The sequence below is a fragment of the Nomascus leucogenys genome, chromosome 8, assembly GCF_006542625.1.
Source record: "Nomascus leucogenys isolate Asia chromosome 8, Asia_NLE_v1, whole genome shotgun sequence".
Taxonomy (NCBI): Eukaryota; Metazoa; Chordata; class Mammalia; order Primates; family Hylobatidae; genus Nomascus; species Nomascus leucogenys.
Window position 1 is genome coordinate 24,530,661 of NC_044388.1, and position 25,716 is coordinate 24,556,376.

The 25,716-nt window shown below is 36.7% G+C and overlaps 1 protein-coding gene across 1 annotated transcript in view; it reads left to right on the forward strand.

Moving 5' to 3' along the window:
* KCNH8 (potassium voltage-gated channel subfamily H member 8) overlaps positions 1 to 25,716 on the forward strand; it is a 368,934-nt gene that overhangs the window by 91,376 nt on the left and 251,842 nt on the right. The window contains exon 2 of the mRNA XM_003265242.3: positions 6,805 to 7,038. Within this exon, the coding sequence (XP_003265290.1) occupies positions 6,805 to 7,038 (234 nt within the window). The remainder of the gene's footprint in view (positions 1 to 6,804; positions 7,039 to 25,716) is intronic.

Genomic DNA, 25,716 nt, shown 5'->3' on the forward strand with positions numbered 1-25,716 from the left:
AATGTGGGTTAAGATTCACTGGGTCTGGAGTGAAGCTTAAGATTCTGAATTTCCACCTGAGGCTGATGTTGCTGGCCCAGGACTGTGCACCCAATGGCAAGGTTGTGAAGGACATTTGTTTCCATTTGCCTCTCTGTTTGTTTGTTTATTGGACTGAAGGGAGCAAGATAGTCTCATAAACAGATGCAGTTTTCTGCTTTCTACTACTACCTCAGCACTAGAGTTCCAGCTTTGAGCTTTGCATTGTTACAAAGCTTTCTTCCAATCTTTGTCTTAAGTGATGATCTATACAGTATTTAAAAAATCAAACCATAAATGAAGAATGAAACCTAGCAATATGAAGCCTGATACTGGATGATGTATAAATTACAAGGACTATGAGAAATCTTTTTTACAAATTTTTAATCTGCTATTTAAACAAGGTTAGAAAAGTTACCAAATAAAGATAACCTCCTAAATTTTGGCAGAAGTCATGCTGTAAACTTTAGCTTGGAGCCAGTACTATTAATCTAATAAAGATGCTATTATACTTGGAAATGATGCAATTAAGCTCCCTGAAATCAATATAAAGTGCAAAGGTCATTTAAATATTTTAAAGTCATAAACATTAATATTCTATCTTCCTATACAAAGTAGTTTCCAGAAATGACTGTGTTTAATATCACAGGGGATACAAACGTTGTCTTTGTTGAACCTGTATGTAAAGGTAATTCTGAAAGCATAGGGGGAAACTCACAAAACAATGTCAAAAGTTCCTGTTTGTTTCTTGCTCTGTGCAGGAAAGTGAAGCATGGAGGACTTATGTTTGTCTACCTTCCGTGTCAACAGCGTATGTTATTATGAGTACTTGCTAACCCAATACAAGGATTCTTTTTAAAAAGAGAACCAATATCAAAGATACTCTTCAGAAATAAAGATTTGAACTATAAATGTCTCAATTTCTGCATAATTGGCAGAAAGAGCCAAGAGAATACAGGTTTCTGTATGATGCCAAGTCATTGTGTATCAGCGACCCCATTGCTTTGACTGGCTTCAGGGATCTGCCATATGGAGAGTTATTACACTCGGTGCTGAGATGGTTATTTTTAAATATTTGAGGCTACAAAGGGAGAATAGTTTGTATCTACCTAATCTTCTTGAGCATACGCTATTCTACCTAGAGTTGTGATGCTCAAACCTAAATTATGTAGTATTATACTAAATGATATGCACAAGTCATAGTAGAAACAACACAACCTTTCAAAGTTTCAATTGAATTAAAAGTTTTACAGGCCCATATCAAAACAAAATAACACTACAACAAGCAATAATATATGAAAGCGTATGATGAAAAATTCTGATGAATTTTTAAGTTAAACGTAAGATTTGAAAACAGTATCAGGCTTACGGATATCCTTCTAGGCCCCATGGAATACAAACTTATTGACCAGTAGGAGGATATTTCAGCGGGAAACTTTGAAATACTGCGAAATACATTAAAAGCACATGAGATTAGAGACCAGATTATAGTAGAAACGACATTTCTGGCCGCCTGTGAGATTCCAGAGTGGCTGTATGCAAAACATTTTGAGACCACTGAAATACTGATTTTCTGCATGAAATTAGAAAGTGACATAGAGTTTGCTAACACCTCCAGACTGGCTTAGGAGATGTCATCAATGAATTTTTAATGTATAATCTCTAGAGAGAAAATTCCATGTCTTTGGGTTTTTTGGAGACTGAAATAGGTAAAAATATTTTTTCTACAATTTACCCATTTCTCCTGCTAGTAGGGAGCAAGTCACTTCTTTACAGAATGGGTGGTGTAGTAAAATAAGTCACATAGACTGAGTTTTAATCTCCAGCACTGGATCTTAGACAGGAAACTAAAGTTCTCTAGGTCTGTGTTCTCTGAAAAGTGGGACAAGTACAAAGATGAAAGAAGCTAATAGTGGATCAATGTTTCTGCTCTTCTTTTTTATTTTCATCTTTTATACCTTTCCATTCCTACCCCCATTCTCTTTGGGCTTAAGAAGTTAACAATAAACAGTACATCTTCATTTGAAGGGGAAAGTGGTGCTCTATATTAGGAGATCAGACTCAGTGACCTGGGTGTTTACCAATCATGAGATTCTCTCTGAAGATTCATGAAAGCTTCTTGCTAAGAAAGCATTTAGAGAAATAGTCAACTGCCTAGTGTATAAGTACATTTATATCTTACTGTTTACTCTCACTTTCAAACTGAATATATATACAAAAATGACCTAGAAACAAGCAGAGAAAAGCCGTGTGGCATTTAGATGCATATCGCATATGCATAATTGATTTCTTAAAAGGTTAAATACCCTTCGCATATGTATGGATAGTGATATACCCATGATGAATTCGTAAGTATTATGGCAGTGGCTTTGTTTTACATAATTCTAAAGTAAATGTTATGTTTCTTCTTTAGGGATTCTAGGACTGGGATTCAGAAAAGCATATGTTTCCAAGTAGATAGCTGGGCAAGAGAGGCTACTCTCCCAAATACAAGGACCATTCATGTAGCTAGTACAGTGAGCTTTATGAAGCTCAGACTACCACTAAATTCTCTTTAGAATTGAAATGCAATTACATATCGAGGACAAGTGCTAAATATAAACAGAAAAGACCAAATACATGCCTTTATTTTTTCCTTTGTTTTTGCACTGTATTTGCAGAAAGAATTAACCACCTCAAACACACTATAATCCTTAATTGAAACACAGATCAGTCAACCTTCAGCATCTTTTGTCAAAAGTTTATTGTAGCTCTGAAGGACTGGTCTTTTCTTATATTCATAAACAATTATAAAGATGCTAAGGAAATTAATAAATGAAGCAAGTAACTGAGAAATATACCAAATGAGTATCATTAAATGTGTCCTAAATAGTTAAAAATAGGCACTATGTTGCTTGAGGATACATAAGTAAGGGGTGAAAACTACATAAATGTGAGTGATTATTATAAAGACTCAAGTTATGGGCTTCTTCTTTGGGGAAGGAAGGAAATACAATTTGTATGGTATACCCAGGGGTTTTCACTGCATGAATGATCTACAGATATTTATTATTGTTTAATAATATTATACAGTCTTTATGGGGTATCCTATATTTCCTAAGTTTTAAAAATGGCAAAGGCAAGCTGGGTATGGTGTCTCATGCCTGTAAACCCAGCAAGGCCAAGGTGAGTGAACCACTTGAGCTCAGGATTCAAGACCAGGCTAGGCAACATGACAAAACCGCATCTCTACAAAAATTAGCCAGGTGTGAATTTTTAACGTATAATCTCTACATAGAAAAATCTGTGTGGTAGTGTGTGCCTTTAATCCCAGCTACTCTAGTGGCTGAGGTGGGAGGATCACTTGAGCCCAAGAAGTTGAGGCTGCAGCGAGCTGTGATTGTGTCACTGCACTCCAGCCTTTCTTTCAAAACAAGAAAAAAAATAGAAGAGACAAAATGACAAAACATAGTGAAGAGAATGCAAAAATTAAGTTGGTAAAAAACCCAATGTAATATACTTATAATAATAAAAGTAAATATATCCATCTTAGGTTGAAGAATGTATTTTTCTATTACACTTAAAACTTGATATATGCCATGTGCAAGATAAAACTAAAACATAAGTCCCTGAAAGTAGGAATATGGGAAAATATATACTAGACAAATACTAACAAAGAAAGCTATTATATCTATATAGTTTAAGAACTGGACTTTAGGATAAAATGCAGTGTTTATTCTGCCTGCAATTCTTGTTTCCTTATTCATTCTCTGAGCCTACCTCATCCGAGCATCTGCTTCAAACATTCTAGGACTTAACGATAGGCCATCTCGATCTATTTTTGTCTTATTCCAACCTAACCATTCCAAAGCCCAGATGTTTGATCTTTCAACTCTAGTAGTACCTATTATTTGTGGACCACTGATTTGGTACTTACATGATGTGTTTTAGTGTTATTTATGTACATGTGTTTCTTTAACTAAATTAGAGTATCTTAGAGCTAGAGATCATGCTTATTCTTCTTTAAATACCTCCTGTCACCTCACCCTAGGACTTGCCATCTGGTAAAATTGTGTTACCTGGCATTATCATATAATAGAAAGTTAATAAACATGTCAGCAGTCAACTGAAAAATGGCTTCTGAAAGTGCATTAAAAGCTTTTTTTAGGATGTTTATTGCTTTGTCAATGCTATGTATTTACATTTTCTAAGTAATCTTCCAGCCAAAATTACAAAATGGAGTTGGGGAGAGACACACACTATTGTTAAAGTGACCCAAAGCTGTGCGGGACTCTTGATGAGACTGAGACCACAATCCCCAGTAGGAGGGTGTCCCCTCTGGAGACTCCCACAGGTTTATGACTATGTGATCGCTAAGGACTGGGACCACATCTGATGAACTTTTTGCATCCACACCTGAAACAAAGTCCAACAACAATGTATAGTCAATAAGTGATTCTGCAAAGTGTGAGAGAATTAATTATGAGTCTAGGGTAATGCAACTCACTCCTGTGGCTTCAAAACAATGTATAATTGGAGTTTCTCGGTGTGTGTCTCTAGCTCATGCTTTCAGAGGGAGAGAGTGGCTGGGAAGGTGGAAGAGCCAGCTGGGCCGAGGCAGGATGCTGATGCTTACATTACACTTGGTACTCTGGGGTTAGGCGCTGATTGGAGCAAAGCTGAGTAGTGTGGATTTTGTTCTGCCAGCTGATGGTGGACTATGTTTGGAAACAAACAACAAAAGCTTAAAAGGAGATGGAGAAACACATGGAATAGATTTTCAGTACTTCTCCTGCTGGCCATCAAGAAGTAGCTGGAGTACCTTCTTTCCCATGGCAGGAAAGATAGTCTGTCTGCTGCAAACCTCATTTAAACTTACTGTTTTTTGAATAGGCAATATATAAAGCATATGGGGTAAAATTCAAAAGTTACAGTAGGGTATATGGGGAAAAAAAGTGTTTTCCCACTTCTGCCTATAGTTGCTCTCTCTAGAGACAACACAGTTACCAGATTCCGTTTATTTTTAGGTATACAAAAATATTTCATGTTTGGTATGCAAACACATGTGCATATATATGTATTTATTTCAGATAAATAGCTCATATAATAACATACTATACTGAATCTTGCTTTTTAACAAATTAACAGCTTATCCTGTAGTTTTTTATCTTTATCTTTAAAATCCCAGTCTCTAACAGTGTTGGTATACCAAGTGTCCGACATTTGTTTCATGTATGAATGAATGATTAATTTGATAATAGTCTCTAATTCATTCATAGTGAACCCAAGAGTCACCCACCAACACATTTTATGAATGCCTTATCTTAAATCCCATCTCCAACATGCATCTTTTTTCTCCCTGTCGACATTATATTCAAATTAAATCTCAAAAAATTTATCCCATGGAAACCTTCTCTGAATATTGACTGTCTCTCCCCCAGGAGTTATTTCTACGCACTTAATAATAGTTTACCATTACTAATTACTTAATAGTTTACTATTTTGATTGTCCTCTAAGTCTTCTGTGTTAATATTATAACCATAAATATGTGAATAGCACTCTTTTTTTTTTTTCTTTTTGAGACGGAGTTTCGCCCTTGTTGCCCAGGCTGGAGTGCAGTGGCGCGATCTTGACTCACTGCAACCTTCGCCTTCTAGTTTCAAGTGCTTCTCCTGTCTTAGCCTCCTGAGTAGCTGGGATTACAGGGGCCCACCACCACGCCGGGCTAATTTTTGTATTTTCAGTAGGGATGGGGTTTCACCATATTGGCCAGGCTGGTTTCGAACTCCTGACCTCGTGATCCACCCACCTCGGCCTCCCAAAGTGCTGGAAGTACAGGCCTGAGCCACTACACCCAGCCTGAATAGCACTCTTAACAATAATTTTTTATTGAGTAGTTGTTTGTGCCAGACACTTCACTAAGCACATAATATGTATAATCTCATTAATTCCTACAACACACCTATGAAGTAAATAACATTATTATTATTGTAGCATACCTGTCATTGCCCAGCCAATATCACCTAGACTTACCTGAAGATCGTATCCAGATCCTTTCCTTATATAGCACTGTTTTCTGGCATCTTGCTGCCAGAGTGATCTCTGGAGAGTGTACTTAGCTCAAGTGGGTAGGTCAGACATCCCAGGAGTGAAGTTTAACCAATTATGTGTGGACATTAGTGGATAAATACTTCTGCTTTCTCTCCCCTTTGTGGGACAACCTTTAGTTGTACTCCTCACAATTATTTCAGGACCCATGTATTTTGCCCACAGCAGTGAACCCCTTTTTAACTTACCCTTTATTATCTTTCATCTCTTCCCTATCTCAACTTACTACTTGCTTTCTTCCTGGAATCACCTCCCAAATAAACTCATTATGCTCAAATCTTAGTCTCAGGATTTGCTTTTGGGAAAAGCAGATTTAAGGAAATTGAGATTTAGAGTTCTTGAGTAACTTTTTCAAGTTCACCTATACATTACATGGCAGATTCAGTATATGAATCCAGAAACCATGATCAAAAGCATCATCCATTACTGCCAACTAGATGGTAGGTGCCACATAGCAGACCACTGAACATGTATGTTTCTTCCACAGTGTGTTTCAAAATGCAAGCCTAAGTCAGAACTTAATGCATACTTCTGCTGGTCAAGTCCATTTTATGTTTTGGAGTGTCTCTTTTCCACTGTGGCACATCAGAACGTGCCTTTTGGCAGCTAAACACATATGCTTATAATTTATACAGGAATTGTGTATAAAATCTCACACTTATCTAGTTGCTGAGTATCTTCTCCTTGTCTTTCTATAGATAGCAACTTCATCCTCGCCAATGCCCAGGTGGCTAAGGGTTTCCCCATAGTCTACTGTTCCGATGGCTTCTGCGAGCTTGCTGGATTTGCCCGAACTGAAGTCATGCAGAAGAGTTGTAGCTGCAAGTTCTTATTTGGGGTTGAAACCAATGAGCAACTGATGCTTCAAATAGAAAAGTCACTGGAGGAGAAAACAGAATTCAAAGGAGAAATTATGTTCTACAAGAAAAGCGGTGAGTTGGCTTTCTTTCGTGCTCGCTGGAGAGTAGTGAGAGGCTGTCTTCTTTCAACCTAGTAATTGCTCCGCAACTCCCATTAAGGCTTACTGGCATTTCACATACATGCAGGCTGTTATAGAAGTTCCACAAATGACTTGGATGATAGCCTTGTTTTAACCATTAGCAGCATAAACTGCCTAGAAATTTTGAATTAGAATTATAACTCTTCAATGTCAATGAATAGTTAACATATATTAACTGAGTTAATATATGTTAAAATAAAGTATGTTACTATTATATTTTGGTAAATCTTAAATTATACGTTATATATAATAGTTATTTGTATATTAATAACTTTTATCCAGGAGTATTTGTCAAATTTTATGCCTTTAAAGAACTACATCTCAATTCCAGTCATTAAAGACAGAGATCTGTGTGTTCCCTGCAAAAAAGGAAGTCAGTTAAGAAAAAAAAATAGGCATATGCATTTTCTTTTCCAGTTACCTAGCCACAGAGCCTTTCTCACTATGCTCTTAAATTCTAAACACAAAACAGGAGACACATAGCATCTCATGTTAGAGTAAATTTTCTTGGGCTCCAAACTCCCTCTGGGGAAATAATAGGTCTTTTCCTGTGGCTGCAGTTTTGTGACTCTCTTTTAAATGAAAGAGGATCTAGGGGTGTGTAAGGTGTCCTCAGTCCTTGAGTTCTATGTAGGAATACATATCATTAGCAAATGGGCCCTGGTACTTAGGGTAAATTCAAGAGAGAGAAATGGGAGAAACGCTAGATCAAAAATTAGAACAAATTATTATTTTCCTGGTATCCAAAATTCTCATTTTTTCTTCAACAGCTTTCCTTTTCCCTTGTAGTAACATAATCCCCTGAGTTTTAGCTAGTGCATGGCTACCAAACTAGAAAAAAATATTTCGCAGCCTTCTTTGTAATTAGGTTGAGTTTGTGACTAAAGTTTTAGGCCAAGATATATGAGAAGGAGTATTTTGTGCAATCTCTGGGTAACATAACTGAAAGTGAAATTGTTTGTTCTCTAATTTATCTCCTTCCCCTTTCGCATGGTGTGGACAGAACTGTGCCCTAGAAAGTAGGTATATTGAAGTCATAATCCCCAATATGATTGTATTTGGAGATAGGGCCTTTAAAAAGATAATTAGTGTTAAATGAGGCCATAAGAGTGGGGACCTAATCCAATATGACAAGAGTCCTTATAGGAAGCAGAAGAGGCACTGAGGGTGTGCACACACAAAAGAAAGACCACATGAAAATACAGCAGGAAGACAGCTGTCTGCAAGCCAAGAAGAGAGGCCTCAGGAGAAACCAAACCTGTCAGCACCGTGATCTTAGACATCTAGCTTCCAGAGCTGTGATAAAATAAATTTCTATCGTTTAAGCTACCTAGTCCGTGTTATTTTCTTATGGCAGCCCAAGCAAACTAATACGCATATGTTAAAAAGTTAAGACCGCTTAAGACGCTTTTGGGCTGAGGCAGTGGGGTTTTCTAGATACAGGATCATGTCATGTGCACACAGAGACAGTTTGACATCCTCTTTTCCTATTTGAATACCCTGTATTTCTTTCTCTTGCCTGATTGCCCTGGCCAGAACTTCTAATATTATGTTGAATAGGAGTGGTAAGAGAGAGCATCCTCGTCTTGTGCTGGTTTTCAAGGGGAATGCTTCATTGATAGGTGCAGCAAGCCACCATGGCACACGTTTACCTACGTAACAAACCTGCACATCCTGCACATGTATCCTGGAAGTTAAATGAAATAAAATTAAAAGACGAAAAGGAATTGTATATTCGAAATAGAAACAATAATGGCTAAGGTGTTGCTAAAGTTTATTTACTGGCTCTAAAAAAAAAAGATAGTTTCAGTTTTATTCATTGTAACAATATTACAGTGATGTTTATTCTTTCCCTTAAAAATAAAAAGTTAAGACAAGGCTGGAAAGCCAGTTTCAACCATTTGACAAGGACAATAACATAATGAAATGCAGAGCAACAAGATAGAAGGAACCTGGGTATGTTTATAGATCCACTTTCCACTCCAGACAACAAAATTTCTATCTTGTTTTGTTGCATTTCTATCTTGTTTGAGTCACTTATTTTGGGGTCTTGGGTAACAATATTTAAATTGTACTCTAACACAGGGTTTCTCAACCTTGCCACTGTTGACATTTTGGGTCAGTAATTCTTGTGGTACAAGGCTGTCCTGTGCACTGTACATGCTTAGCAGCATCCCTGGCTTCTATATCTTACTCATTACTTTGAGGTATTGAGATCAATGTCAAAAAGGAGAGCCTGCATATGGAAATGTGATCCCCTTTTGTAAGTTATTTTTCCTTGGAGGATATTCCCTGATGATGTGGATTTTGGATATACAGTAGTTATGAAGTATTGGAGACTATCTCTTTGGGACAGGATACCTCAAAACACAGTTCAGACCATTGTGTCCTTCCCACTGTCAATACATAAGGCCTACATAGCAAATATGATAAAACAAAAGGATTCCAGCTGTATGTAATTATACTATAATCATTGAAAGGAGGACTCAGATAAAAGAAAATGGAGGATGTTGCTGAGAATGCAGACTGGCAGAGAGTGATAAAGCTGCCATCCGCTGGAACAAAGGGGAAAGGATTTCCTTTGTCTGAAATATCTGCTGACTGCAGACTTGTCCTTCTTAAGATAGGCGCCTTGTGTAGGTCACTCCAAATCCATATGAGTATTTTTCTTTTTAAGCTTCTTCACAATATCTGAATCTAGGTGTCAGGACTAAACAATGGAGACTTATAGACTAGATAGGTAGAAAGTATGGCGTACAGGTTGGGAGCAAGAATTTCTTGAGCTCAGTTTTTTAATCAGATGTCTCTGCAGCCTTAGACACACTTGGGTAGAAATCATTAAAGGCACCAGTTCCCTTTAAGCTAGTCACCATGGGGAATTGCCTGACATTCTAAGAAAACTAATTGATCCAGTTACAAGACTGAAAATTGCCATCTACCGTAGGCTAATCATACTGCATTATAGCTATTTATATAAATATCTGTCTGTAGATACAGTTGTGAGCTTTTGAAGGCACACTTCTACATCCCCAGTGCCTGAAGCCTGGGGTCTCAAACAGTGTTCATCAGATGGTAGTTTCTTAGTAAATACTTGCTGAAGGGAATTGAAATTGATTATTAGCATATGGGTACTTAAAAATATGTCTGGATTTCTGGTTTTAAAAAATATGCTTATGACTTCAAGTGTCCTCCTTCCTTTCTTCAAGGATCATTTTCTTTTAATATGCTTTAGAAAGCAGATGCTTATCTTATCCTTCCCAGATACGTTTTGACATTCTGTGATTGTGCTGCTTTGCCTATTTGTTCCTTAATGCTATGATTGCTCTCCTGACCTTACAGAAAAAGTGATGGGGAAAAAGCTATCCAATACAATTTCTCCATGCTTCAGAGCTATAAAACCACATAGTGGGAGATCATCTCTGGTTTTCCCTGTTCTTTCTCGTTATCCTTCAAGCTGAGATGGACACACTGAGATGTCATGTCCTATTTGTTTTCTTCCTCACTCTAGCTTGTTGGCAGAACTTTAATATCAACAAGTTGTGTCTTCTCTAATAGCATGAAAGACCATCATGATTGGATCTACCAGCCTTAGCTTTTATATGTTTATCTTAACATATCTATCCTCTCTACAGAAAGCTAATTTTGCAAACCTATTTGCATATTAGTAGGTCCAATATCATCAGTTTCCTGGAAAGAAAAACGTAGAGAACAAAGATTTAAGGTTGTTCTTAGGATAATATTCCCAATTCTGCAAAAAATATTATTGTGGTGTATTAGTTTGTTAGGGTTACCATTATAAAGTACCACAAACTGCGTGGCTTAAACAACAGAAATCTGTTATCTCATAGTTCTGGAAGCTAGTAGTTCCTCTAGATGTTAGCTGGGTTGGTTCCTTCTGAGGGATGTGAGAAAGAATCTGTCCCATGCCTCTCACTTTGCTGGTGGTGGTTTGCTGGAAACCTTTGGTGATCCTTGGCCTGTAGAGTGTCACCCAGATCTCTGCCTTCATCTTTACATACAGGTCTCCCTATGTGATGGTCTGTGTCCAAATTTTCCCTTTTAAATGAGGATATCAGTCACATTGGATTTGGTCCTACTCTAATGACCTCCTTTTAACTTGATTACCTCTGTAAAGACCCTATCTTCAAAAAAGGTCCCATTTTGAGGTACTGGGGATTAGACTGCAACATATCTTTTGGGGAAGATAAAATTCAACCTAAAACATCTAGTTACATTTATATTGAATAGATTAGAAGTTAAGTCATTTGCCCAAGATTACAAACTAGTAAATAAAAAACCCCGAATGCATAAACATTCTTGCTTGACTTCAAGGTCCTTGTTCTTAAGCCACTGATTCTCTGTGGAGGTGGAGATGCTACCATCTCCCAGGGAAGTTTGCAAATCTCTGGAGGTTTTTGACTCAGTAATTAGGAGAATGCTTTTGTCATTTATTGGGCAAGAGTCAGAGCTGCTAAATATACTGTAAGGTGTGGAATGATCTTGCAATTGAAGAATTGTCCAGTTTCTTGCATGACTTTCTAATGTCCAGTCAGACTTTCCAGGAGGTGAAACACTGGATTCTAATTACCTGAATCCTGAACTTAACATGCAAAGTGCTTTTTGAAAGGATTTATTTCCCACTGAATTTTCAAAAATAAAACCATAGTGTAAGTGAGTGAAGATTGAGCTTTATCACATTCAGAATTTCACCATGTAAGAAAATCTTAGTGGCTCACAGCACTTGTTGGTCTGATGGAGCACATATTCAGGTGTTCTGCACTCAGAGGCATAGCATTTGCAGTGATTCTACATACTGGTCCAATTATGCAACTGTTTTATTATATCTTCTGCTCTAGTTGGTCATACCTGAGCATTTCTTGTTGAGATATATATTGCAGAGTAAATAACTTCATTTTTATTTTCTGTTTCTCTCTCTCTCTCTCTCTCTATATATATATATATGTATATTTGAAAATAATGTGTATAGGCAGGCAAGTTTTGTTATGATGATTTTTATTTCTAAATAGTAAAAAAGGAAATACAACTATTTATTTTAAAAGAGAATCTTGGGTTTTGATAAGGTTATGGATAACTCTGTACTTACAAACGCATTCATTCTCACGTCGCCATCAAGGTTTGCCATTTCCATGTTTATACGTCCTGAGCTATTGCTTACTTGATGTTTTTCTTTATTCTTATTCACTGTTTCATTTTACTTAAATAAATTGTAAGCAAAAGAAAACTAAGCCACTACCATGAAAACAAAACCAGGATCACTAACTTCAAATAGAAGGCAAACATAAATAAATATTAAATGGAAACATTGGTTTTAAGCTTTTTTGTAAATTAGAAAAGTAAAAAGTATACTGGGAAATCCAAGTAATAATAGACCTAATCAATTTTATTATGCCAACCAGCATATATGTTATTTTATTTAATTTTCCCAGTAACCCTTCAAATAAATATGGATTATCTCCTATTTACAGATGAGGAAACTATGTTGTAGAAAAAAATGTTATGTCATGAACAGGTCCCAATTTGTCGCCCCAGTCATTGTCCCTTATTTTATTTACAGATTGATGCACTTCAATTTATTTATTTTTACATTTTAAAATTTAATTATCTGATGACATAGTAAAATGCCCCAAAAAGCCCAACTCTTTTTAATATGTTAGGTTTTCAATTGTTTGTGAAATGGATATATGGATACATACACACATATATATGTACGTATATATATATGCATATATCTGTGTGTTTACACTCACACACACGCACACACACTTGTTACAGCAAAAATAATTTATTTATAATTAACTGCCTTTCTTTTTTAAGGGAGAATGCCTCCAAAGGGGGAAACTCTGTTTACAAGCTGGATATGTATGAAGCAAATCTCAAACTGACCTAAGCTGTTGAATAAATAAAAACTGTTGTGTGGAAATAGGGAGGGCTGAAGATGCTTCTTTAGCATTGGGATGGGTAGAGGAAAAGAAAGAATAACTGTGAAAGATAGGAAGAAAAGAGGAGAAAAGGGGAGAGAGCAAAGGAAATAAATGGGGAAACGTGGTGATCTCGTGGTATTTTATCCATCAACATGTCTAAAGGTAAATTTGATATGCTAGCTGCATATTTTAGCTTCAAATACACGTTTTAATTAATATGTACATATTCAAATGTAAGATATTTATGTTTTCCCCTTAAAATAATCTTGTGTACCACCAGAATTATTCGTACCACTATTTGGGCAACACGCTATGTTCATGCAAGTGTACACATAAGCTGTCTGAATCAGGTATATTCATATTCAGTCTTACGATTTCAGATCATGATAAAAGCAAAAAGGAAGCAAATTTCTTCATGACCTTCCTCTTTTACAATGAGCTATTCATGACAGATAATTACAGTAAGAAACATTACTTACTTAAAAAAATTTTTATTGTGTATATTTAATATATATATTACTCTATAGGGTATATATATATATATATATGTATAGTATAATGGTTACTGGGTGGAACAAATTAACATATCCATTATCTCACATAGTTACCCACTTGCACCCCTGTAGCAAGAGCAGCTGTAAGCTACTCATTTAGCAAAAATCCCAAGTACAACACACTATTATTAACTATAGTCTTCTTGTTGTACATTAAATCTTTCAACTTGTTCATGCTGCATATTTGCTGTTTTGTATCCTTTGGACTGCATCCCCCCAAATTCTTCTCCCCACCCCAATGTTAACCAATGTTTTGTTCTTTGTCTCTATATATTTGATCTGTTTTTCACCTTATGATTCCATATATAAGTGAGATAATGCAAGTTTTCTTTCTGTGTCTGGCTTATTTAGCTCAGTATAATGTTCTCCAAGTTACATCTATATTGTGACAAATGGCAGGATCTCCTCCGTTTTTAAGGCTGAACAATATTCATATATATATATATATATATATATATCAGTTTCTTTATCAAGTTTTTCTATTGATGGACACCTAAGTTTTTTCCGTATCTTGGCTGTTGTGATTAGTGCTGCAATGAACATGGGAGTGCAGATATCTTTTTCTTTTAATATGTACTCATAAGACAGATTTCTGGGTCATATGGTAGTTCTATTTTTAATTTATTTAGGAACCCCCATACTGTTTTTCATAATGGCTTCACCAATCTACATTCCTACCAACAGTTTAGAAGGGTTCCCTTTTCTCTGCACCCCTGCCAACACTTGTTATCTAATGTCTTTTTGATAATAGCCATCCTAATGGTGTGAGATGATATTGCCTAGTGGTTTTAATTTGCATTTCCCTGATGATTAGTGATGTGGAACACCATTTTATATATCTATTGGTCATTTTTATGTCATCTTTGGAGAAGTATTTATTCAAGTCCTTTGCTTATTTTTTATTTGTGTTATATGTTTCCTTGCCATTGAGTTGTACATGTTCTTTATCAGTCTTGGATATTGACCTCTTCTCTGATGTGTGGTTTGAAATTTGTTTTCTCAATTTGTAGGTTACCTTTTCATTTTGTTGACTGTTTCCCTTGCTATGCAGAAGTTTTTTAGTTTGACGTAGTCCTGTTTATTTAATTTTTGCTTTTGTAGACTGAACTTTTGGTGTAAGATTCAAGAAATCATTGCCAAGACCAATGTCTTGGAGAGGAGCTTTTCCTCCTCTATATTTTCTGCTAAGTGTTTTATGGTTTCAGGTCTTATATTTAGGTTTTTTTTTATTGATTTTCAGTTGAATTTTGTGTATGGTATATGATATGGATCCAATTTTATTCTTTGGAATGTGGAAGTCCAGTTTTTTTTCCCAGTATCATTTATTGAAGAGATTTTCCTTATCCTGTTGTGTCTTTTTGATGTCCTTGTCAAAATTAGTTCACCATATATGTTTGGATTTATATCTGGGCTCTCTATTCTGTTTCCCTGTTCTTTGTCTGTTTTTAATGCCTGCACTATTACATTTTTATTACTATAGCTTTATAATATAATTTTAAATCAGGAAATCAGATGCTGCCAACCTTTTTTTTTCTTTGATCAGAATCATTTTGACTATTTCGGGTCTTTGGTGGTTCCATATGAATTTTAGGATTATTTTCTGTCTGTGAATATGTCATTGAGATTTTAATAGGAATTGCATTGAATCTATATATTGTGTTGGGTAGTATGGACATTTTAACAATATTAATTCTTCCAGTCCATGAGCATGGACTATCTTTCCATTATTAGTCTCCTCTTCAGTGTCTTTCATCAGTGTCGTATAGCTTTCAGTGTAGATATCTTTCTCATCCATTATTTTGCTTCTAACACTAAGAAGATATTCTTACTGAGTTCTTTTACATTTAGTTATTCAATATGACTCTGGAAGATTTTTAGAATATTTGATTATGTCATCTAGTTATTTCAGAATTGGAACTCAAAATAGGAAAAGAGACAATGATTTGGGTTGTAAAATTTCAGAGTATTCCCAAAATAACAATTTTAAATTTGAAGCACATGTGACTTCCCCATTTGGCTGTTAAGTAATGGGCTCGTAGCATTGCATATGGAATGTTTTCACTTAACATACAAATTTCAGAGCAAAAGATGTCATGCCCACCCATTTAATAAATGAACAACAGCAAGAATGTACTTTTAAATAGAATATGTTGTATCCAAATGAGTGTTTTTGTGAATACCAGAGTTCCCAGCATGGACAACACTTGTAGTTGCTTTAGAATTTCACCACGTCTAAAGAACCAAGAATTAATTTTATCAAGAGCTAGTGAAACCAGGCTTGAGATCACACAAAATAAAAAGATAGTTTATTCTAAGATTGAGTGAGACCTGGGGAGAAAGGAAAGATCATTCTGAGCAAAACAAAATTATCTTCCCACCTAGCCCTCCCATTGATTCAAACCAGAGTCCAAGCCAAGAGAAAGGCAATACAACAGCAAATGCAATATTTTTTTATAAAGTTCTCCTCAGGCTGTTGAGAATGTTAAAGTCATTAGCACCATGGGCATTAGGCTTATATAAATGGTGGCCTTGGCAGCAACTGAAAGCATCCAAGTGAGCCTGGAGGACAGTATAAAACTTAGATTCTTACTTCTTTGGAAGCCAAGAGGACTAGATTATAGGGACATTTCCTCTGAGTGTTAGAAGTACTTGTGAAAAGCCCCAAGGAGACTTGGTTTCCTGAATATGAGACGTTGTAATATTTTTCCTGTGTAATATATATGACCATATTTTTACTCACTGGGTTGTAGAGTCAAACTCAAAACAGTTTATCTAGTGTTACAGTTATGACAAACTACCTTAGGACCTAGCAACTTAAAATAACAATAACTATATCTTACAATTTTGTGGGTCAGGAATTTAAGTTGGCCATGGGTGACTAATTATTCTTCCATGTGGAGTTAGCAGAGGTTGGTATTTGATGGTGTTCAGTGGGGAAATGCACCTGTTTGGAAGGTATAAGATGGCTTCACTCATGTATGGCATCTTGAAAGGCTGAGATCAGTTGAGACAGTGAACCAAAGTGCCTACCCAAGGCCTCGTCAGCATGGTGGGTTTGGGTAGTCGCTAGTCTGGTAGTCTAGTGTTTCATGAACCAGGCAGAAGCTGCAAGAATTTTTGTGACCTCATCTAGGAGGTTACATAGCATAACTTCTGCCATACCATATTGAGTGGGGCAGCCACAAGTCCACTCAGATTCATGGGAAGGAGACCAAAATTCTACCTCTTGATAAGAAGAGTGTCAAAGAATGTGAAGTTGTGTTGTACAACTTCAATATCTAGTTTCATAGAAACACATTTGGGGATGAGTGTGTGTGTAGCAACACACAAGAGAGCATTTGGTTCTGAAGCTTATAAAATTTGCAGTTTTCATAAAGTCTATAGGGCCACCAAACAGTTACGATGCTTCTTTCAACTAAGTGTATTCAAAAATGTTGGGTCAGATTATTGTGACTACTCTCAATTGCTATCTCCAGCTTGATTCATCTGAAGCCTTACCTGAGACTTTGCATGCCCTCAAATAGAAAGCATGCATTGTTCTTTATGTTAAAAGATTTTATGAAGATTCTCCAATATATATTTTCAGTCTTGATAGGAGATTAATATTTTATATTTGCCTCTTAGGCCTTTTGCATTCAAGAGGTGAATCTCCCAAATGCATTTATGGAAGACAACTTCAAAGTCATGGTAACAGGAAGGCAAAGGGTTGAGGAAGTACGTGCACTGAAGGTAGCACATACAGCCTGTATGGAGAGTCTGTCTTGCAGTTTATCTTTCTATTTGCACATAAGCTTTGTATTTGTAAACATAGGCAGTCTGTCTTTTCTTTTCGTCTATCTGAACAAGCTACTCTGAGAGAGCCTATTCTTTTCCTGTGGTCACGACTAAAGTTGCATTGTTTAATCAATGAGCAGAGGTTTTATGTAAGTCCAGTTTTTGAAGTGCTCTTCACTGACCCACGCTCTGCAGCCAGAATGATGAGAAGAAAGTGAGACAAACGTAGAGATCAGGTCACAGTGCATTCATCAGAAACTGCTTAGCTTAGCTTGTTCTGCTTAGATTTAGTGTTCAGTGATACTGCCTAACTAGATTCCTCCATACTTTTCACTTCTTCAAAGTCAGCCTTAGCACCTACCTGACTTAGCACAGACAACTTCATAAAATAGAAACAGCTAACATTTACTGAGTGTTCACTGTGGGCCAAGCTCTGTGCTCTGCTCTTTGCCTGTGTTGTTGCTTCAATTTAATCCTCTTATCAACCCTTTGAGGTATATCCTATTACTATCATATTTCACAGTTAAAGATACTGATTCACAGAGAAGTTAAGTGGGAGGGCTGGGATCCAAGTCCTGGCAATTCTGATTCCTGACCCCTTGTACTCTGAAATACTAAGTCATGCTCATGCACCTGGCAAACCTAAGCTTTCTACCTAGGAAGCCCATGACACTCCCTCACCTGCCCTTAGTCTATGACAGTGGATGGTAGGCATGCCAGGGACTATACATACCCCTTGGGGCGAGTGATTGACAAACTATCAAGGAAGGATTAGCTCAATAATAGCTAGAATCAGAAAGTTTTGGAGTAGAATCTCAGCTCTCTACCATTCAGTAGGTATGTATCCTAGTTCAGTGACTTTGCTTGTTTGAGCCTCAGCTTGATCTTCTCTAAAATAGAGATCCAATATCATCCTTATAGATGTCTTACGAAGGACCAAATGAGATAACCATTTTTCAGCACACATTATCAGGAACAGCCACATAATGTGCAAATGAAAGTGCAGAAGCCTTTGTTAAAAAGTTGCTAAAAATTTCAAGACAGCACCAGCAGAGCGTTAAATGAAAGCATGGGGCCTTTATAAGCATGCGGTCTATGTGACTGCGCAGACCGCATGCCCATGAGAGTGGCCTTGTACATCATAGCCATTTAATGAATATTCTTTCCACCCCTGATATTCTTCCCACCAGAAGAACCTGCCTGCTCCCATTTTTCAGAGTGCTGGATCCTCAGAACCTCACATTAAGGAGCCTGGAATCTAATGCTTGGACCTTGGCTAACTCTGAACCCTGGCCTGTGGGCTGGTTTCTAGTTTTCCCTTACCTTATCAGAAAGCCATGAATATCTATCCATCTTCAACAAGATCCCACAAAAGTTTTGTGAGATCTTAGCCAAGAGGACCTATGTCTCTTGAGTTGGACAGGAACTATAAAATTAACACAAAATTTACATCATTTACACATGCTTAAACTATACTAGCAACATGAATAATTATATAATATCGACTGGCTACAATTATATTAAAACAGTGCTTTAGTTTTCAGTGATGAGCCTTTACTCTATGTCATCCATCAAATTTACACAATCACTGGCACCAGAAATTCACGCTTCCTGACACTGTCTTAGGTCAGACCCTCACAATTTTGGTCCAGAGCTACAATAACTCATCTCAATCTGCAGACCAACCTCCAGTTGTGCACCCTCAAGTCTTTTCTCCTCACTGTCTCCAAAGCTGCCTTCATGAAGTGTGTCCTGCGATCCCCAAGTGTGCCTCTCCACAAAATATATGCTACTGTCTTATGACAGAGCCTTCAGGAGTTCCTCATTGCCTTTCAGGATAAATAAAAACTCTTCACTCTGGCATATAAAGCCATTCATGAGCTAGTCCCAACCTACAGTCTCTTTAAACTCATCCTTCCCTGTTTCTGTCCTCCCTGTTCCCTTCATTTCTCATCATTCCCATGTCAGCACATCCCAGACTTCATCCTAATTATTTTATAGTTTTGTTTTTTAAAAAATCTTCCATATTCTAACTTGCCTTGTGCCTTTGTACTCGGTGTTCCCCTTGCCAGGAATGCTACTCCCCACTTCCAAATTCTGTCCTCATATTAAGCTAATAAAACTGTTGAGATTCAATTCAAGCCTATTTCATCTGTGAGGCTTTCAACTATGACCTTCTGTTTCACACGATGTTTCCATGCATCACAGTAGGCACCACCTTGTGTTATATCTTTCTCTTTATACATCTCTGTTTCATTATGCATGTTTGAGGGTGACATTGGTACCATATTAATCTTGTTATCTACAGTGCCTAGAATAGTTCCTGATACATAGTAAATGCTATTTGCTGAATGGGCGAATGAATAAATCGTTTTTCTTGCTGTTTCAATTGAAGCCCTATATTGCTTTCATGTTAGAATAGCCTTGAGATGTTGTATACGTCTCTCTATATTCTCATATAAACTCATTTTGCTTTTCTATTTCAACTTTATGGTTACCTTTCCTCCAAAGAAAGACCTCTGACCTCATCCTTCACTTTTCTATTACTAGACATTAGTTCCTTTGCTGGAATATTTTATTTTTCTCTCCTTAGAGAACACATTTCAATTCTCTGTCTTACACAGAGAGAGCGATTGGTGTTCTGGAGTTTTCTGCTGGGTTGATAAATTAACATCTGTTTGTATGGGAAGTGACCGGGTTGTTCTAAGGCATTTTAATTCAGGCATGTAGACTGGGGGCTGAAGGATTATTCATTGACATCTCTCTGCTCTGCCTCAGTCCTGTCTGTCACAGCTGCCTCTGGGAGGTTGGGCCAATAAAGGCACAAAGGAGGTAAACAAAAAAGGCAGCTGAGAGAAGTGAGTGTGTCCCCTGAGCATGCTGGCAAGAAAAGGCCAGGGGAAAGCACCTGAGAAGACAGCCGCTAGAATGCAGCTGATGCCAGCAACTTGCACACAACTCAGAAATCCCCATGCCTGATGATGGAGACAATGGGACCACTCTGAATGTGAAAAGAATAAGTATTTTACTCTACCTAGAAACTTTGGCATGTAAATAGCTCTGAAGGCTGAAAGAGCTCTCTAAGAAGTAGTTCAGTGTTGGCCTTTAGCAACTTTGCAGGATGTTCGAAGGAATTCACATTTTCAGATGCATATTTGAGAAGAAAAATGTAGTAAAAATTATCTTATCATAGAAAGCATTTTTAACCATTTCTAGTGGGTTAGAATGGAAAAAAATATGACCTTTGTGTGTGAAGGCTCGAGTTTGAGTCCTTGCACAGTCACCAAGGTGCTGTAGGTGATCTTAGCCAAGCTGTTTAACCCTATAATATCTAACCTTGCCTGTAAGAGGCAAGCAGAAATATTTAGCTCTTAAAAGCATTTAAGAGAATCAGATAAAGTAAGCTATAGAAAATATAAAGAAACACATAAATGCTTGTTATATTGACACTCAGAGTCTACATTCATATCTACCAGACCAGAAGGCTTCTGTCCCTTATGAACTGTGTGATTTTGAGCAATTAACTTCAACTTCCCGAGCCTCAGTTTTCTCTTCTGTAATATGGCAATAACAGTAATAGCATCTGTTTCATAGGCTTAAGTGAAGTGTAAAGTGCCTTGCACGGTGTCTGACACATAACATGTGCTCAGTAGGTGTTAACTGTCACTCTTGTAACCAATAGTATTACTATTACAAAGTTTGAATTCATCTTATAATAATTTAGTTCATTATCTGAACACAGAGTTTAGAGTACCTGTTATGTTTGGGTCAGTCCCTCTGTTTTGCACCTAAGAGAGTACAAGAAAAGCGAAAACATAAACCTTGCCCTCCTGTACCTTATGGTCTATTAAGAGAAAAGGACTAATCAAATAATCACACAAACATATTAGGAAGTTTGAAGGCAAGTTGCAGGCTCCTGTGGTAGAGAATAACAGGGGGATCTGACCAAATATGGAGTTCAAGGAAAACTTCATCAAGGAAATGATATTTGAGTTGACTTTTGAAGGATGAGCAGAAATTGACTACATGGAGGAAAGAATGAAAGCATTCTAGTCAAAGAGAGCCATGTATGCAAAGTTCCTGGGAGAGACTATCTTATTTGAGACATGGAGAGAAGGCCAGTTTAGCTAGAGGGCAGATAGCTGTGTATCACATAGGAGAAGGTAGGTAAACCAAGTTAGATCACTTGGGATTTTGTCGACTATGTTCAGGCTATTGAGAGTCAACTTAGTTCAGTCAAAGTATTTCAAGCAGGAAAGTCACATGATGAAAATTTCATTTAACAAAGAACATTTTTGTGCCATGAGTAATCCACATAAGAGATGATGGTCATTAAGGCAGGTCTTACTCAGAGTGTGATCTGAAGACCAGCATCAGCATACCCTGGGATTTATTGAGTGCCACCCAGACCTACAAATCAAATCTGGGGATGGGGCCCAGCACTCAGTGAGAAATTTTGGGAAAGTAAAGACTTTTCACAAGCACTCCAGGTGATTCTGATGCTCACTAAAGGTTGAGAAGCCATAGCTTGGTCTAGGATGTAGCCAGTGAACCAATTTCAGAAGTTAGCTACTAGAATTGACAAGATTTGGCAATATCTTTACTTTGGGAAATGAGAAAGAAGGAAGCATCAAGAATGACTCTAAATTGTGCATCTAAAGAAACCATCTAATCTGACTTTTTATACTTTGTTGTGTGTATAGATATATCTGTTTTGAGATTAGAGAAGATGAAGGACTAGGGCGTGGATTTTGGTTTACATGTGTTTGTTTGTTTAAGCATGTACTAATCCACAGAGCACTGTTGATAAGATCTAAGAAGCATCATTATAAAAAATGACTTCAGATGAAAAAAATAACTTATAACTTGGACCATCTCAACCAATTGGCAATATAAGCAAGTTATCACTGGAGACCTCATATCCTCTATGATAAGGAGAGCTATTTTTCTTCAAGTCTTTACTTTCCCAAAATTTCTCAATTTTGAGTCCCCTAAATTATCTTTTGAAACATCATGTTCCACTATTTTTAAAAAAATACCTTTTCAGAACTATGCTAGGAGTGAAACAGTAAAAGAAATCTTGTTTAAAATGCTACTACGATAATATACTATTAAAAGGAGAAACATTAAACTCAGAATGTGTTTTGAGATTAAAAAAAGTTGCTGACCACCTAAGATTGTTACACTCCGTATAATGTCTATAATGATTTTTTAAAGGTACCTATTCTTTTTCACGCATATAAGAGATAGCCAGAGTGGACATTTCTCATGTTTTTAACGTTCTAGTTGCTTTGGTCTGACTCTGTATAGACTCAGACCACAATCTCCATTTCACTTCTTTAGACCCCTGATTTACATATCTTTTGCTTTGTAATGCAGCTGAGAAAGCTCCTACTCAGTGCCATAATTCCCAAAGCAGCTCCAGCTCATGGATTTCAAAGTAAAAGCCTTATCAGAGATCCCTCTAGGCCGCTGGTGGCCAACCCTATTTTTCAAGTGAAGGAGAGTTAATTATATGCTCAATATCAAATTGGAAAGAAAATGACTAGCCTTTATTTAGGAAAATAGTGTTGTCTGATTGGATGATCTTTTACAAGACACCACTATGACATAGTCTAGGCTCCTTCTCAAGAAAAACTGTCTATATGATTTTTACACTAACAAATAGTGCTTCTTACATACTTTGGTAGTATACAGTCTTCTTAAATCTCCAAAGAATCAAGAATTAACTCCTAGTGTACAGTAATCTTTAGGCTTCTACATCAAATATTGGCTAATTATGACCTGTATCTGGCAGGATGCCTGTTTTTCCAAATGAAGTTTTACTGGTAAACTGCCATGCTCATTTTTTAATGTATTGTCTATTACTCCAAAAGCAAAGTTGAGTAGTTGAGACAGATACCATATGCGCTGTAAAGCAAAAAATATTTCCTCTCTGGTCTTTTACAGAACAAGTTTGCTGACCTTTGAAGATGAATAACCAAATCTGTTAGGTTGCATACCCAATTGGAACCCTCACAGTTTAGAAGGATTCTGAATTTTCATTTCTTAATGACACATATGGTCTCAAAATGTATTTTTTTTCTGTTGTAGGAAAATGCCTGTAATCATATGGGAAAATGTTTTGCACAAATTTATTTTTCACAAAACGATTTCTGTCTTAGAGCAGGTATCTGGTGAGTAATGCAAGGATAAGCTTATTGGTGCTGATACCTCACCTGAGTAGTCTGAGTACAGTGATGCCTACCTGGACACCGGATTTTGGCCTCACGTTCGAGTGAGGTGCCCACTTTATTTTAGGAGAGAAGCAGTAAGTTGAGGAAGATGTCTGTTTTGCCTCACATGTCTGCCAAGTTGTGACTCAGGGCAATCTGGCACAGTGTTCACAAGTCTTCGTTAAGAGTTGAGTTTGCACAGTGGAAGAAATGTTCAGTATGTTTGTTGTCTGCATATTCTTGGAAAGTGCTAAATTGCCACCTAAAACTGTAATCATATATTTATACACTGGAGAATTGTCATGAGATCCTTAACCATTTCTTTTTACTTCTTTTCTTATTTCCAAATTCTCATCTCAATATTTCTGCTTTCTTACATAGGATGTACTTTTCATTCATTTCACTGTATTTGTCTAACCTTTTAAACACAAATTCTGAAACTAATTCTGAAACTAATTTCTTAAAAAGGACTTGATCAAAGTTGAATTTGTTACATGTCCTAGCTTATGTCATCAATAAAATAATAGCAATATGTGAACCATAATTTTTCCTTTTTAATATATCAAAAATAGATAGTTCACTCCTGTGATAATGATTCCTTTGGTAATTTCTTTTAACATATGTTGAAATTCACTGTGTTTTGGCAGAAAGCTTGTGAAACTGAGAGTCATATGATTTGAGGTCTAGTCCCAACTCTTAAAACAATTAACATTTTTGACTTCAGTTTACTGAACCACTCTGAACTCATGATTTTCATCTTTACAATAAACAGTTCCATCTCATCATCTTTAAGATCTTTTTTAACTCGAGCAATCTGAAATGTCTTTGTGTGTTTCAACTTAATATTATATTAGATGTTAAAAGAATTCTCCATTTTTAAAGTGGAGTATGATATGTGTTTCCTTCATTTAACAATGAAATGTTCCATACATACACAAAAGAGAAATTATTGCAACAAATATCCACTTTACACCACCACCTAACTTTAAGGTATATTAAAACTCAGCCATAATTGTCCATGGTTGTTTTTATGGTTAAATAAATAAAGCATTACATATACAGGTAAAGCCCTTACTTTATATAACTATTTAAAATGCATGTAATACTTCACAGCTCTTAACCCTGGCCTGCTCAAAGCTCTTAACCATGAGAATTAGCCATATATCCAGTATGCAGATGTGGTATGAACAGGTGTAAAATTATACCTGAGAATATTCAGCAAGTAGATGGCAAAGTAAATGACTGTTATTTCCAGTCTTAGAAGATGAATCCAGGGACTTGACCACATGCAGCGCCATCTAAATCCTGCATATTCGTGTTACATCTTGACTCTTCTTTTCTAAAGTTACAGTTTTGTATTTAGCATTCTTTGGAAGTAACGCAAATTGGTTCTGATCATCTTAAGCAAAAATAATAATTTATTGAAAAATATATGGCATAACATCGAATCAAAGAAATTAATGAGAATCTAAGCCTTGAAAAAGACAAAAAGCAGTAGGGTTCTGTAAGTTCTAGGTAGCAACAGTAATTGGAAAAGTTTTTCCAGGCTTCATTATTGAATGAACATAATTCCTTCATTTTTGACCTTGGATTCATCAAATCAAGATTAAAATTACCAGAAGAGAAAGACTGATTGCTTCATTTTGGATGATTTGCCCATTCCTCCAGTGAGGGTTTGCAGAGCACCAGCTGATTCTACCAAGGCTGCATGCAGAAAGGAGGTTTGGTTCCCAGTAAAATTTCAAGGTACAATGACAAGAGGAAGGGGGCACAGATGATATTCTGCCAAAAATATGAGAGGTAAACTATACTAATTGTGTCACCTCAGAATGTACCTGTCGTGTCTCTGATTACAGGAGAGTAATTGGCTGATGGCCGCAGCTGTGGTGCTCTGAAACGCATCACCAGATCAGCCAAAGTTTTTATGGGCTGCTTCCAGCCAATGACTGAGTGAGGCTGAGTTGCTAAGACGGGTCTGTTCCTGGGAAATGAGGAACTGCTGCAATCTAGATGCTTCCTTTCATCCAGTTTTTCTTCCTTCTTCTCTCCTTCACTTGACATCAAAACCGCATCATGGTCTTCTCATAGTTTGCTTCTAAGAAGACCTGGTATAACACACAAATAG